Here is a 15,178-nt window from a genome sequence, read left to right as displayed (position 1 = left end):
TATGCATCTAAGAGGATTTGGACATGATCATTTTTGGTCCTTTAAGTCCTTTGTGAACTCTTCATACAATTATGATAAAATGTATGAGATGACGAGTATATTGAGTAAAAAATGACTTTCCAAAAACAGTGTCTTTGATTTGTTTAATTGATTTTATTTACATAAAAACTATCGTTTTGGTCAAGTTAGCAGGAATGGGTAATGATAATGATTTAAATGGTTCCTGAGCAGTCCTCTGGGGTTATTGTAAAAGCCTATCTTACTGTACACTGTCACACTTACTTTGCTAAATAAATAAATAATTGGAAATTAAATACTGATCAGAACTGAAAATACTTCACTTAAATGAGAGAGAAGACCATAAGAGTTCTGAGAGAGAAAATTAGCAACGAAAGAGTTAATAGACAAATGTACAGTTTAGTGGTCATTTAAAAAAAACAAAAAAACATTTTGACCACACAAAGACCAATCAAAAGTATTTCATAAAGCTGTGCAATATTTTGCATCAATACCACAGTTTTAATCATAGTATAATGATAAAACAAATGGTAATTGGCACTTACTTTTTTTCTCACAATTCTCAAAAATGTTTTAAACAACTGCAAGTCTGGGAAGAAAATGTGCAATTTTGTTTTTGTTTTTAAACCACAGCAGTTATTCTTATCAAATAGCTCTTTATTTATGCACATACTTTTAAGGTAGAAAGTTAGTCCTAAAGAATTTTTGTTCCACTCATATATATCTCTACTTTCATAATATAAATAATAGCCTTAGTTTCCAACTTTAAAAATCCAACAACACATGTACCTCATCAAATAACTACACCGTAAAATAATTATTAATGCATTAGGTAAAAATAGTTAAAAAAATCCCTGTACCCTGTATTACAATAAAAACTAGATTAGATTAAAATTGCATGAAACAACATTTGGTCTTGGTTTGACTTTATGTAACATTAATTGCGGTTAAACTGGTACCACGTCTGAGGATTTAAGGCAATATTTCCAGTGTTAATGAGGTAAAAGACTTCCTAAAGTGTACTTAACACTGTCATTAGTGGTTTCTCTTGCTGTTAGATCAGTCTGTCCCTTTATGCATCAATGCTGTTTGCCCAGGTGTCTCCTCCTGTTGATTGGTCTGTCTCTGTATTTGGTGAGGCTGTGGCTTCCGCACGGAGTCTCCGGTAATCCGTGTGGAAAAAGCCAACAAAGCAGCAGGTGCCCAGAGTACACAGGCCTGCCATCACCAGCACTGGCACTGTGTGTACATTTAGGATAAAGAGCAAGAGAGAGAGGGAAACAAATGAATGCCTGGAGCTCAGCCCAACTCTATCATTAACTCATCAAGGCATCAAGCGACCAGGAAAAGCCGGAAGGCTGGATTAATGTGGACGTGTTCCCATTTTGAGCATTTTCACTACCAACATTGGATTCAGTTTATGTGGAAAGAGGATGTGAAACTAGTGCAATAACCAGCAACACTAGATTTGCAAAGCATGATGGGAGTCGTGACACGGTGAGGAGAGGAAACTATTGCTACAAGAATAAAGCCATGCTTTTTACCATTTACTGTACAGAACACTGCATGCTATCTTTCTGTTAATATCTAGTATGTGAAATATTTCAAAAATTACTCACCTGTCCAGCTCAAATTGGCATCTGCTCCAGCAGCACATACAGATAATGGAGAATCTACCATTGGTTTGGCCAGAGCTTGTAGCAGGAGCAGATAAAGGGCGGCCTGAATTTGTCTGATTAAACATCACATGAAACACATCAGTTAAGTCTATAAGATGTTAGTAATCTTAAAGGAATAGTTAGCACAAAAATGAAAGTTTGCTACAGATATATTCACCCTCAGGCCAACCAAGATGTAAATAAGTTTGCTGCTTAATGAGAACGATTTGGATAAATGTAGTATTATGTCACTTTGCTTATCAATGGATAATCTGCAGTGAATGGGTGCCATTGGAATGAGAGTCTAAACAGCTGATAAAAATAATAATCCACATGACTACAGTCCATCATTTAATTCAAGTTTATTTGTTTATTTAAATGTCAAAAGGCGTTTAATGTCTTTTGAAGTTAAAAGCTGTGTTTGTGAGAAACAAATCTATATTTAAGACTTTGAATTTTACACCATCCCTATTAATACTTCCTCCAGTAAAAAGTCAATCTCCATTTGTCCTCTCACGTCAAAATCCACCAGCATATTTGCTTTGAACTATTTTGGTCTGTTATCACTTGTAAACAGTGCATGCATGATCTGTACAATACATATTTCTCTCCTGATTCAGACAAGATTAATTTTTTTTACTGGAGAAACAAAATTATGGATAGAGGAATCTATTTTTAGTTTATATTAGTTACTAAACGTTTTTTTAACAAAAAAAAAAATATATATATATATATATATATATATATATAGACTGAAGTAGTGTGGATTAATGTTTTACAGCAGTTTGGCCTCTTATGCTGACGGCACCCATTCACAGCAGAGGATGCATTGGTGATCATTGGTTTCTCCAAAGGTGTTCTGATGAAGAAACAAACTGATCAAGAAAGGTCCGAAAGTGATTAAGTTTATTTTGGTAAATACATTTCTGGTGAACTATTCTTTTAAGAGACAAGTTTAAGCAAGTTTTTGTTAAACACTTAATAAAAACCTTACCCAGACACGAAGATCAATCCAGAGGATGTTGCTTCACCCACAGGGTACGAGCATTCAACTCCGAGCTCCATTGCAATGGGATATACAGAGTACCCAAAAAATCCAAACCACGCACACACTGCACCAATGATGACCTTCTGCTCGCTTAACTGGGAAACCTGACAGACAGAAGGATGACATCTCAGGTCAAACACACTTTAACAATGCTGAAATCATTACTCTACTCACCACAGCAAAAACAGAGCAGCCCAGGGATGTCAGACACATGTTTATCTTAGTGACTTCTGTAAACCTCTTGGTCTTATCCACGTACAGGCCGAGGAGAAAAGCACCCACAACACCGAATACAATAGCAACTGCACCGCACAGTCCTGCAAAGTCCTGCCACATTAAACATGTAGAGACACAAATCTAAGATTACTAATACTGTACAGATCTGACAGGCAAATGAAAGTGATGTTTATATAATCCTTCCATCTATCTATCTAGCTTTCTTAGGTAGTGCAATATTTAAAGCTATGTTTTTAAATGTATAAGTCAAGGCTTTGTCAATCCAGCATTCAAAGTTAGCAAACTTAGTTTTTGAGTTAGCTGAGTTTAAGCTTTTTTCTAGTTATTTAACATATTATAACACAGGTTGGTTTTATGGTTTGAGGTAAATGTGGGTAAATTATTTTTGGGTTCTTACATTTGAGTAGCCCTTGACACAAAGTATCTGCTCCAGCAAGGTGGAAAAGCAAGTGAATACCCCTATTCCTGAACCGAAACACACCAGCAGGACCATGTATGCTTTGTTTGTCAGTAGCTGTAAATAAAAGGGACAAAGTGCGGTGAATATCAGACAGCAGAACAAACTGACAAGAGTCACCTGTGGTCAGACAATATATTTCATAAGTTTTCGAAAAATGCACTCATGCAATAAGCTGTCATGTCAGTTTGTTTAAAACTGTGTAGTACCAGTTTTGACCCCGTGTAGAAGGTTCAGAGCTGGAGGTCACCATGCTGGCAGAGGGGGGTGTCGGGGGGACGCGTTCACAGATCCCCACTGTGCTAGAAAACAGGCTGCGATGGCATCCACGTACAGGCCGAGGAGAAAAGCACCCACAACACCGAATACAATAGCAACTGCACCGCACAGTCCTGCAAAGTCCTGCCACATTAAACATGTAGAGACACAAATCTAAGATTACTAATACTGTACAGATCTGACAGGCAAATGAAAGTGATGTTTATATAATCCTTCCATCTATCTATCTAGCTTTCTTAGGTAGTGCAATATTTAAAGCTATGTTTTTTAAATGTATAAGTCAAGGCTTTGTCAATCCAGCATTCAAAGTTAGCAAACTTAGTTTTTGAGTTAGCTGAGTTTAAGCTTTTTTCTAGTTATTTAACATATTATAACACAGGTTGGTTTTATGGTTTGAGGTAAATGTGGGTAAATTATTTTTGGGTTCTTACATTTGAGTAGCCCTTGACACAAAGTATCTGCTCCAGCAAGGTGGAAAAGCAAGTGAATACCCCTATTCCTGAACCGAAACACACCAGCAGGACCATGTATGCTTTGTTTGTCAGTAGCTGTAAATAAAAGGGACAAAGTGCGGTGAATATCAGACAGCAGAACAAACTGACAAGAGTCACCTGTGGTCAGACAATATATTTCATAAGTTTTCGAAAAATGCACTCATGCAATAAGCTGTCATGTCAGTTTGTTTAAAACTGTGTAGTACCAGTTTGACCCCGTGTAGAAAAGGTTCAGAGCTGGAGGTCACCATGCTGGCAGAGGGGGGTGTCGGGGGGACGCGTTCACAGATCCCCACTGTTGCTAGAAAACAGGCTGCGATGGCAGGTATAGCATATATCAACAGCTACAAGTCAGAGAGACAGCAGGACAGTTAGGATGTACATAATACAAGAAATACAATTCTTATGCCACCAAGTTCTTACCAGCATGAAAAGAGTACTGGTGTAACTAATTATCATCGGAGAGAAGATATTCGCTAAGAGCAGCCCAACAGTATTGGCTGGATAAAAAAAGAGAAGATTATTACCATTCTACAGTAAGTTAGGCTAAAGGCCCTGAAATACCATATAAGATACGAGCTGTAAAAAAGGTTACCCATGGAAGCCATCATGTTAGCTGTGGCCCTCTGGTGATCAGGGAACCAGATAGCTGCCAGCTTGGTGGGGGCAAAGATGACCAAAGGCTGGGCAAGGGCGCAGAGCGTCTGCCCCCCCATAACCATAGGGAATATGGCCCACTCAGGGATGCAGTTCAACACGCCAATGACACGCAGGATAGCGCCCAACATGTTGAGCCATGAGCCCATGATTAGCTGTTTCAGAAGATAGGAAGAAAGAAAAGTATAAAAGTGTGTTTCTGTGCTGAAAGTGACTTTTTAAACATTTAATATGAATATATACGTTAACTTGTAATTCAGAATTAGAATAAGTCGCAAAATTGTTGGTCGCCGTGAAAATCGGTTTGCTTGCACGTGCACGCTCGTTGCGGCTAGGTTTAATATAATGATGTAATTTAGCCCAATATATAGCCTTTAATATAACATTTTATTTCCCCACTTGGTTTAAGTGTGTTTCATCATATTTTATTATTACATTACTGAAAAACAAATGAACTGAAGTGAGATACCCACTAGGTGGCAGTCAGAACAAGTGAATCTTATTACCGTCAAGACAAAATGTTACAAACAAAGGTTTTTGCACGTCAAGAACAAAGTGAAGTCTGTGAGTTTGCAGGTTGGTAGGCTTACAGATGATTTGGGACAAACACCTAACTTAATTGAAACACATATGATTATTTACTTAAGTGAATTTCATTTGACCTTTAGCCAATATAAACCTTTACCGTTTATATAGGCCTATATGTAATTTGGCATGCTGTCACAACAAACCATACTTTTTCCTTTACTTTCTTATATTTACAATATAACTGTGAAATAAGTCATCAATGCCAAAAAAGATGCATTACTGATTAATTATTTTTTATAAAAAAATAACTTTAAAGGTGCTGTAGGGAACTTTTGTAAAAATATATTTTTTACATATTTGTGAAACCTGTCATTATGTCCTGACAGTAGAATATGAGACAGATAATCTGTGAAAAAATCAAGCTCCTCTGGCTCCTCCCAGTGGTCCTACTGCCATTTGCAGAAAGCCATCCGCTCCCGGTAAAAAACAATCAATCTGAGCTGCGGTCCTTAACTTTGTTTGTGTTCAAAATGTAGAAAAATGTATATAATAAGCGAGTACACCATGAATCCATTTTCCAAACCGTATTTTTGGCTTGTCCTGAATCACTAGAGAGCACCTATAATAAGTGTTTATATTCGGACTGTTTTAGATTGCTTCGGGGGTACCGCGGCGGAGTAACCCAGTACCTTTGTGATTCTTCATAGACATAAACAGAAAGAAGTAGTTCCGGCTACGATGTTCTTCCGCAAGACGCAAGCAGTTCTGTTTATTAACCACTAGAGCATCAAAAGTTCCCAACCGCAGCTTTAACAATGGTATTTTACAAAAACTATACTTATTATACCTTTAAAAATATATATATTCTCATAACAGCTGGTAAACCATATTCAATTAATTTTGAGAGTATGTTGTGCATACCGAGAAGCGCAGTCCCAGTGTGTCCAGCACCCATGTTGTGATCAGACTGAAGAAGATAGCAACCACTACATAGACTAGCGACAGCCAGTTGACCAGATTTAGAGAGACTTGCAGATATTGTGCCGTCTGGTCGGCCACAGGAGCAAAAGTCAGCCATGACTGTGGAGAAATTGAACATAAAAATGAAAATGTAGCATAAATGTGTACGTTATTACGATATCTGGTCAAAAATACAACTATTTGTATAATTGCCATTTATTAAATATATGAAGTGTATGAAGTTGCTCTATGACACAGTCAAAGTCTCAGTTCAACATTTAACTGCTAAAGCTGCAAAACAAAGAAACCACAGGTCATAAGGGCCCCTCACATGATCTAATTATGACAAACACAGAGTGATGTGCAAGTGTAAGCAGCAAGTTTTACTGAGAAATTATACTTGAATTTAAACTGGGACAAGTTCTAGAAGTCATGCCACATTGTAAAAAAAAAAAAGAAAAAAAAAGGAGTATAAGATTTTATTTTCTTCCAGATTGTAATTGAGTAAAAATACAAGTATTTAATTTCAGTGGTACTAAAGTGAACAGTAAGAAAAGAAGAACAGCTATACCCTTCTGAGCATTATTCACAGTGCAGTGGCCATTTGCAGTGTTGTACACAATAGCATTTTCTTGTTAGTTATCAAGAATATTATATGTATGCAGCAGCGTGACAGATGGCAGTCAGCTGATCCCAAAACACAATACAGTCGTTTTATGCACCACTGCACAACTTACTGGGATGCTGTTTCCACATTAATTCAAATTCATAGATGCTTTTTTTGCAGTCAGCGTGGAAATCTTTTGTGCACTTTGCGTAACATAAGACACTTTCCTTAAATGAACCGTCATTGCTGATTGAACTTAAAAAAACTTGTTCTTAACACATGCCTTCGACTACAATCCAGAATCACATATACAGGTTTAGGCCATCATCAGATTTCCTCAAGATTCTAATCTTTCAATAAGCCCTGAATTACACCATCTGCTAGCTTTAACACATTGTGCCAAGACATGATGTAGATTTCTCGTATTTCAGATGAACAGCTTTGGATGTCTTGGCCTTGTAACACATATACAATGGTGTCAGTGCAAATGACAGGTCCCACGGGAGCCACGGGTGCGTAATTAAGATTGACAACCCCTTTCTGGCACACGCCCTCTTCAGATATAATAGCCTCGGGGGGCGTATCCATGTCCTACTACAGCTGGGCTATTAGGAAGACCCTGTTATGACCCTGTAGACTGAAGCCCCTAGTGGACTGATCACTGTGGAAAGTATGAACATTTGTGACCCTGTGTGAAATCCAGGCTGACGTCTGAAAATCTAATTATGAGATAACAAGCATCAAAGTTTGATTTCAACCATTAATCTAACTATGATTTCAATCTTTGACTTTGCCTTACTCAATCAATATTAAAGAAATCAAGGTTACATTTTCAAAGTATGTTATTTGCCTTATGAAGATTGTTTTTATGCAGAAAAAAAATATTTTAGCTGGGTTTTCACAGCCATCAGGGTCACATTTACTAAAATTGAGTTAAACACTGAATAAATTGGGAGACTTGAACAGCAACATACAAAATAAATCAGTAGAGATGTTTTAATTTACAACATGATATGCCGATTAATGATTAAATTAATCACAATTAATCGCAAATATATTTTTTTCATATATCCATATCCATGAGCTTGTCCCTGGTCTACAAAAAGCTTGTTTCTTTTTGTAAAATGCCTATAGGCCTTAGTGTACATCATAGCTGTGAAACAAGATTTGTCTAAAGCTTAAATTTAAAGTTTTTAGTAGTTTTGAAAAGGGGAGGACTAAATTGCCCATAGCCTATTTATTAAAATATAATTGTGTCAACGTATGATGTATGTATGATATTAGTTGGAAGCTAACAGACATACAGTACTCTTTAAGGGATAGTTCACCGTCAGTTGCTGGTCCCCATTGACTTCCATGTTATGGAGAACAATAAAAACCACTATGCAAGTCAGTGGGGACCAACCGAAGGTGACCTATCCCTTTAAGTCGATACGTAAATTTTAATTTCATTGGATGTTTAAAGTAGCTAAACATAACCGAGATTGGAGCCTTGGGAAGAGGGATTCATGACGTCATTAAAAACAAAAGTTGTTGAAGAGGTGGAGTAATTCAAAAGTACATTTGGTTCTATTCAGATATAAATCTGCCCCAGGCATATTTGTACTTGACCAAAAATAAATTAACATAATAATAATAATTAACGCAGGTTATGATTTCTCTGTAAATTAATGAGTAGGGCTATAACATCCTACCATTGCGTTAGAACAGTTTAGCAGGCAGAGTACAAATAGGATGAACCATCTCCTTTTGTAAACTTTGAACTTGCTAGCCGTGTTTCTCGAGTCCAGGTGAGCAGGGGCGTGTCTAGAGCATTTTCAGTGGGGGGGCCATGCTGGGGCACTGCCTCCTAATGGGGTGGCCGCCAGTGGCCAAAAAAAAAAAAGCGAAATTCTACAGTGTATTACGTATATCCTATTGATTTTATTATTATTATTAACTTGAATAAGTTACTTGTAAACAAATGCAGTAATAAAGCACATTTTTGATTAATTTAGTTTTTGTCATCCCATATATTTATTTATTTATTTTTTTCATTGAAAGAAACTCCCTATATCTTTACTTCTTTTCATGGCTTGCCACTGCTCTCTTCCCTGCCTTCAAAAGAAACACTTATGTGTGTCTATTTTTCTCAATCTCAAAAAAAAAAAAAAAAAAAAAATGAAATGCACAGAATGCATCCACAACATTTCATGTGTAAATGGTTAAGTTAGGCCTGACAATTTAACTGACTCTCTAACTGACTTACTCTCATGCATTAACAAGTAACGTGTCACCAGACAATTATTATTATGGAACATTCTGTGCATATTGTCATTTGGTGCAATCTTGCTATATGTGGTCACTGTCACAAAATAAACTGATACAAAATATGCAAATCAACATGACTGTTTATTGTTTGATAGCCCCCCAGCGTATTTTACTTTTATTGTGTTTTATTAAACTTGACTGAACGTTCGATTGAAATCAACCACGACCAACGCGAGCAGAGCCTGACTGGGTAAAAACATTGATCTGAGAAAACCATACAAACATTTTAAACCATACTTAAAGGTTACCTACCAGCTCTTTTGCTTTGTTTGGTGCCTTGTGATGTGTCGTTCTTGAACGACGAATCTTTAATGTGACTAGGGAAGAACGAGTCGTCTCTATGACGGCGACATCACTTTGATTGTTTTTTTTTTTTTTTTTTTACAGTGGATTCTAATCTTCAAAAATGACCGTGTTGTATGATTTATGTCTTTTGAGTTCACCCTTCAGATTAGACTATAGAACTGTAGTGTTACTTGTTTAGGATTCAAAATGTTGTTTGCTTTTAATTTATGTCATTATGTCCTTTTTGAGCAAGCATCTTATACATATATTATTAAAAATGGATTAAAAATTAAACTAGGCTATGAATACTTGGATTATTATATTATTATATAGCCTAGTGTTTATTTACTGATAGACAGTCAAAAAGACAAATTAATCAATATTTTATTTATAAAATAATAACACCACAGATCCTCAAGAAACATTAACAAAAACACAGTGACAGAAATGTCAGAAATAGCGCATGGGTCTGTCACGTGATTAAGGAATGATTTGAACCCGAAGACTTGTCAGACACGAGGTGAGTTAATCACAGACTGAAGACCCAGGTCAAGAATTAATTAATTAAGTCCAATATCGCGACGAGCGTTGTTTCTCTGAAGACGCTGCACTTCTTTGAATCGCGAACTTCACCAATCACAAGACATCTTATAGGGGGGGCACCTGGGGTGGCCAATCGAATTTCAGGGGGGGCCGGTGCCCCCCCTGGCCACCACGTAGACCCGCCCCTGCAGGTGAGACCGAACATCTTCACTCGAGCTCCGGACGAGCGCTTCAGTGTCCGCGCTTCCATCATCCATAATGACAGTCCCGGAACACAACCAGATCCAGAAAGAAAGAGTTTCAGAAACTCTTAAAAACCCAAGCCCGTCGTCAGCGCTGTAAGTTACCCATTTGGAGCCAAAAAAAAAAAACTGTCAGTAATCTACACACATAACTTAACCAGTTTCCAGACAAACGTTTCCAAACAGTGAACAATTAAAATTAACCAGCATGGTTATTTGGTTTGTCTAGAAAGACCATTGTTTTGGTTTTGATTTCACATATCTGCCGGTGAATGAGAGTTGTTAGGCGCAACACTCATCCAATCCACAATCACATCACCACTCCCTATCCACAATCACTATGACTCGCGGTCATAGCGCCGGCCGGTTTCTGAAGCTCCATGCTTCAACCGTCTGCTCGAAAGTTTAGCAAGCATCAGGTAAAGTACTTTAAAGGACTTATAAAACAGTCTAATTCCAAAAAAAACGTAAAAATACAATATACAATTTGTATATCATGCAGGGACAGACTATTGATCCGAGAACAAATTCAGGGTTCATCATCATCATCATCATGATAGGTAAAAATTGATAGCCTGAATGCACTGTAAATCGCTTTGGATGAAACATCATCATCATCATCATCATCATCATCATCATCATCATCATCATCATCATCATTAAAATCCTCAGTTTGCAATCAAATTTCAAGAAAATGAAATCTTTTTTTTAAATCTTCCTTAAACTGCGTTGAATACTAAGTTAAATATAATGTTAGGCTATTTGTAATTAAAATGTTATCATAATTGACATCAAATATTTTTTTACAACAACGAATTAAATATAAACCGGACAGATCATGTTAAAATAATGACACGTGTGGTAAGATCATTCAGGTATTTCCAGTGCCAATATCTTTTAACTTCATTATATGCGTTATTTATTTATTATTTACAAAAATAGATTTGTGTCTCAAAAGTGTACAAATGATAAGAAACAGGCTAACATATACTTAAATGTGTTTTTATTTTATTTTATTTGTACATAAATCGTTGAGGCAATATCCATTAAGATACATAAATGAGTTATATCTAACATAATTTTATACGTTAATAGTCGTTATTAAGCATAATCACTAAATGTAATTCACCAAGATCCATGCAGCCAAATAAATGAAACACATTAAATTAAGTATAATCCAATGTCTTTAATCTCTCATTCACAACCCCTCCCATCGACAAAATCTGCACATGCGCAGTGGGGCTCCTCAGTGCGCTGTTTCGGCCTGTTTCGGCACTGGCCGGACATTTTCGCCTCTTTGTTTTACTGATAGTGGATTTAACTCGGATTCAACCCAATATCCAGCGGACCGCTCCGGCCATAAACAGGTTTGTTCCTTTAAACTTGAACCGATCCCCCTGATCATTCCACGTATGCGTCTCCCGAGCTTTCTTTCGGAGGGCAAACGAGGAGTTTTCATTTATTCTCGCTGTGTTTTTTTCCGCTTGATGGCAGCTCTGCATGGCTATACGTGCTGTTTATGTGCGGTCGTGCCTGTATGTGTGTGTAAATGTGCGTGTGTGTACGGCGACGCCGGGCCCTGCAGCTCCTAACCGGGGTCATCTTTTGTAAGAAGGGAAAAAGTGTAATCTAGTGTAGCTGGAGTTTCATAAGCATGCACTCCTGTGTCTGATTACAGTTCTTGTGCTGGTCAGTTCTCCTCCTCTTCCTCATGCCTGGAATGTTCTTGAGAGCTTCCTGTCCATCATTATCATCATCCGCCCATCTGTGTGTTGAAAGTTGGGGTTTGATGCTCTGGCAGCCCCAAATCTGAGCCAGAGGACAAGTTAAAGCCCGAAGGGTTTATTGGGGAAGCATGTGCGAACCTGCACCCCAGACTCCTTTGGCAGGAACAACCAACAAGTCCTGCCTCATGTGTTTGGACACATCCATCTTTGTGCATGCTTTACATTATAGTTGGGGTCATGGAGTACAGTATATTGTTGTAACCGTCTTGATTGCACTAAAGACAATTTTCTGTTGTCCCAAAGTTGTGGGCAGTCGTGTCCCCTTTAATGTCCCATGGGGATCTACACTACTCCCCTACATGATGGGACGTATTGAGTTGTCAGCTCTGGACATTGGTTGATGTCCACATTGATCTGGTTTCTTCTGAGAGTCAGCTGTGAAATTTCTGTGTTCTGGCATTCTAATAACCATGTTGACCACTGAAAATTGACTTGTTCTATGTTCAGATGTTAGTTTAGAGTGTTATCTTAAATATAAAATGTGTCACAGTGTTTTTGATCCAAAGGCCCCACCTTCATGCGATGCTTTTTAATGTATTTCACAGTTGATTTGGAGGACCAATTTTTTTATGCCATATTTACATAATTTCCATTTAAAATTCTATCACAGTATTCGGATTCACCATTGAGAATAATCAGAAAAAATGTGCATTGTAGTAATGACAGATAAGCTCATGAAAATGTCACTAAAATTAATAACGCTATAAAAAACAATTTTGGACATGTTCTTGACCGGTTTTATAAGACTCACACACTAACCATACTATTCGTTGACATAACTAGTGAGTCAAACATTCATATGATGTTTCATTAATACATGATTAATTGATTAGTCAGTCTCATGTCTGATGCTTTCTTGTTAGTGTTAAAACAGTGTGATCATCCAAGGAAGACTATACATGTCATCATGAGACACGTGTTGTTAATGTTAATATGTCTTTTGTAGTACAGGCTAAAGCATGTGGCCTATGGCTATTGCGCAGTCCCCTCTAATGTGCCAGTAACAGTTAAGTGGTTTCAGTGAAAACAATGCCTTTCAGTTTGTCCATGATTTTAGTGCATACCCAGAAAAGCGAGTTCTAAAACCGGTCAAGCCTGTGGTCTGGCATGAAGCAGTGCAGGCAGTTATTTACGCTGATGTGAAGTTATCTCACGTTAAACAAAATGAGTTTAATATTGAGCCAGTGAAATGTGACCCTGGTTTTGCTGAGATGTAGGTTTACAGTTACAATTACGTAGATCCGATCAGGAGGGTTATATCAGAAAGCATCTTTCAGTTCTAGGTAACGTGACTCCTGTGAATTTACTGAAGTTTTTAAGATTTTTTTTTTAAGGTTGATTCAGCTCTTCATAAAACGTTAAACTGTTGAGCTTCATACTTTTTAAGAGATCTTAAAAGATTTTTTCTATTTTAAGAGGTGTGATGTGTCATGTAAGGCTTTTTTAACCCCCCCCCCACCCCCTCATAGGTTCACTGGAAATATTTGCTCTGCCTCATTTTTGCAAAACCTGAATAATGTACCTATACATATCCCTGCAGCTTCCATCTGAAGTGAATGCTAGAGATAGTGAAACACCAACAAACTTTTTTCCTTATAAGTATTGTGGCAGAGTTTAGATCTAATTAATTGAGAAGAGAAGATAAATAAAACTATTTTCATCAAAAAACCAGCTCCATATGTATGGCTTTTCTAGTAAATGTGCTCTGTAGCTCACCTGGTACAGCATTACACTTTTGACGAGTGCTTAGCGTAGGTGATGTGTTGACCTTTTAGCTCCTCTCGCTGGACATATAATTTCTGAACTGCAGCGTATAATAACCATCATATTAAAATTTGGCCAATTTCAAGTTTGTCTGTGTCAGATAAAATATGCTTTTAGCTCCGCTCATAGGACATTGTACTTAGAAAGTGCTCCACAATGTGGGATATTTTGCAGAAATGTCACTACAGGCTTATTTTTACAATGAACCTGGATTGTTTTTGTCCAGTGCCTTATATGGTAGAAGAAGACCATATATAATTTAATAAATGAACATGGGAAGTTAAATGAACACTTTTTTTTATTTATTTTTTTGCACAATATTTAACCTCAGAAGATCTGCCAAGTGTTACCATCCAATGCTTATGGTATTAAATTTGACAAATATTTTGGACGATTAATTGGCTTTGCCATTATCACTAGTTTTTAGGGTGGTTCATTTCAGGTTTTATTTGTTTTATGGCAATTGTAGACATTGACTCTCTGTTAAAGTCCTCTAACTGGTAAAGTTATCAGGTTGTATTAATATCCTGTGTTTTGGCCTAAGTGAACTGCGGTTTCTACTCCTCTTTCGTAAGCATCCAGGGTTGTAGTGGATGTGTTCTGCTGACACACTTCAGTGCTACTTCTGTAAATGTGGGTCATGTCAGAGCGTGATGTTTCCTGTATACAGCTTATAGAGTTGGACTTTAAACTGATTTTATTTACATAAAAAAAGAGTTTTCAGTTCAGTTTTCTCACTTGCTCTCACATTGCTGCAAACCTATGACTTGCTTTTTTTTTCTTCTGTGTGAGATCATAGACGTTAATGTTTATGCTGCTAGTGCTACACATGAAAGTGGGCATGGATGGATACAGTCAAGTTCCAAAAATGACAAAACGCACCATAAAAGTGTGCTGCAAGTCTTCAGAAGCAGCATGCTAGCTTTGTTTGAGAAACAAACTAAAATGTAAGCCATACAGACTACTTTTTAGTACTTTTTATTTCACAGTGTCCATCCCTGTTCACTTTAATTGTCCTGAAAACAAGTGTTGTACAGTATAAATAATATGTTGAAATTCACATTTTGTGTTTCATTAACGAAGGAAATGATAGTAAATGATATCAGATTCAGATGTGAACCAGAGTGTTTTATTGAATCAAGAGCTGATAAACAGTGGCATGTAAATGTTGTGTTACTGCCACAGCACAAGAATGAACCTTAAATGACAACCGCTGGGTTTTCAGGTTCTCATTGTGAGGGGAAGTGAATCTTATTGGCTCAAAGTTCCCCGTATGATGTTGTCAGTCTTTCAGGGTGCATTCT

At 37.2% G+C, this 15,178-nt stretch overlaps 3 protein-coding genes across 3 annotated transcripts in view; 2 read left to right on the top strand and 1 right to left on the bottom strand.

Moving 5' to 3' along the window:
• The window catches only part of LOC113113858 (RING finger protein 44), a 1,123,463-nt gene that overhangs the window by 781,103 nt on the left and 327,182 nt on the right, over positions 1-15,178 (top strand). The window lies entirely within an intron of this gene.
• slc49a3 (solute carrier family 49 member 3) lies at positions 130-10,629 on the bottom strand. Its single transcript, XM_026280369.1, has 11 exons — positions 10,273-10,629; positions 8,638-8,733; positions 6,298-6,456; positions 4,787-5,003; positions 4,615-4,691; positions 4,398-4,535; positions 4,129-4,245; positions 2,899-3,051; positions 2,671-2,828; positions 1,638-1,750; positions 130-1,257 (listed from the first exon to the last, which is right to left on the bottom strand). The coding sequence occupies exons 1-11, from the start codon at positions 10,336-10,338 to the stop codon at positions 1,091-1,093; spliced, it is 1,461 nt and encodes a 486-aa protein (XP_026136154.1). The 5' UTR covers positions 10,339-10,629; the 3' UTR covers positions 130-1,090.
• The window catches only part of LOC113113863 (polycomb group RING finger protein 3), a 33,768-nt gene continuing 30,008 nt past the window's right edge, over positions 11,419-15,178 (top strand). Inside the window, exon 1 of the mRNA XM_026280385.1 lies at positions 11,419-11,690. The gene's annotated coding sequence lies outside the window, so the exon portion shown is untranslated. The remainder of the gene's footprint in view (positions 11,691-15,178) is intronic.

The sequence above is a fragment of the Carassius auratus genome, chromosome 14, assembly GCF_003368295.1.
Source record: "Carassius auratus strain Wakin chromosome 14, ASM336829v1, whole genome shotgun sequence".
Classification (NCBI taxonomy): domain Eukaryota; kingdom Metazoa; phylum Chordata; class Actinopteri; order Cypriniformes; family Cyprinidae; genus Carassius; species Carassius auratus.
The sequence above is the reverse complement of the archived record's forward strand: the minus strand, read 5'-3'. Positions and strand labels throughout refer to the sequence as shown.

Coding starts and splice junctions, on each gene's coding strand:
- slc49a3 (XM_026280369.1), bottom strand. CDS start 10,338: ATGGATGATGGAAGCGCGGACACTGAAGCGCTCGTCCGGAGCTCGAGT. Junction 4,536..4,614: donor CCAGTACTCTTTTCATGCTG/GTAAGAACTTGG, acceptor TCTGACTTGTAG/CTGTTGATATATGCTATACC. Junction 2,829..2,898: donor GCTGCTCTGTTTTTGCTGTG/GTGAGTAGAGTA, acceptor TCTGTCTGTCAG/GTTTCCCAGTTAAGCGAGCA.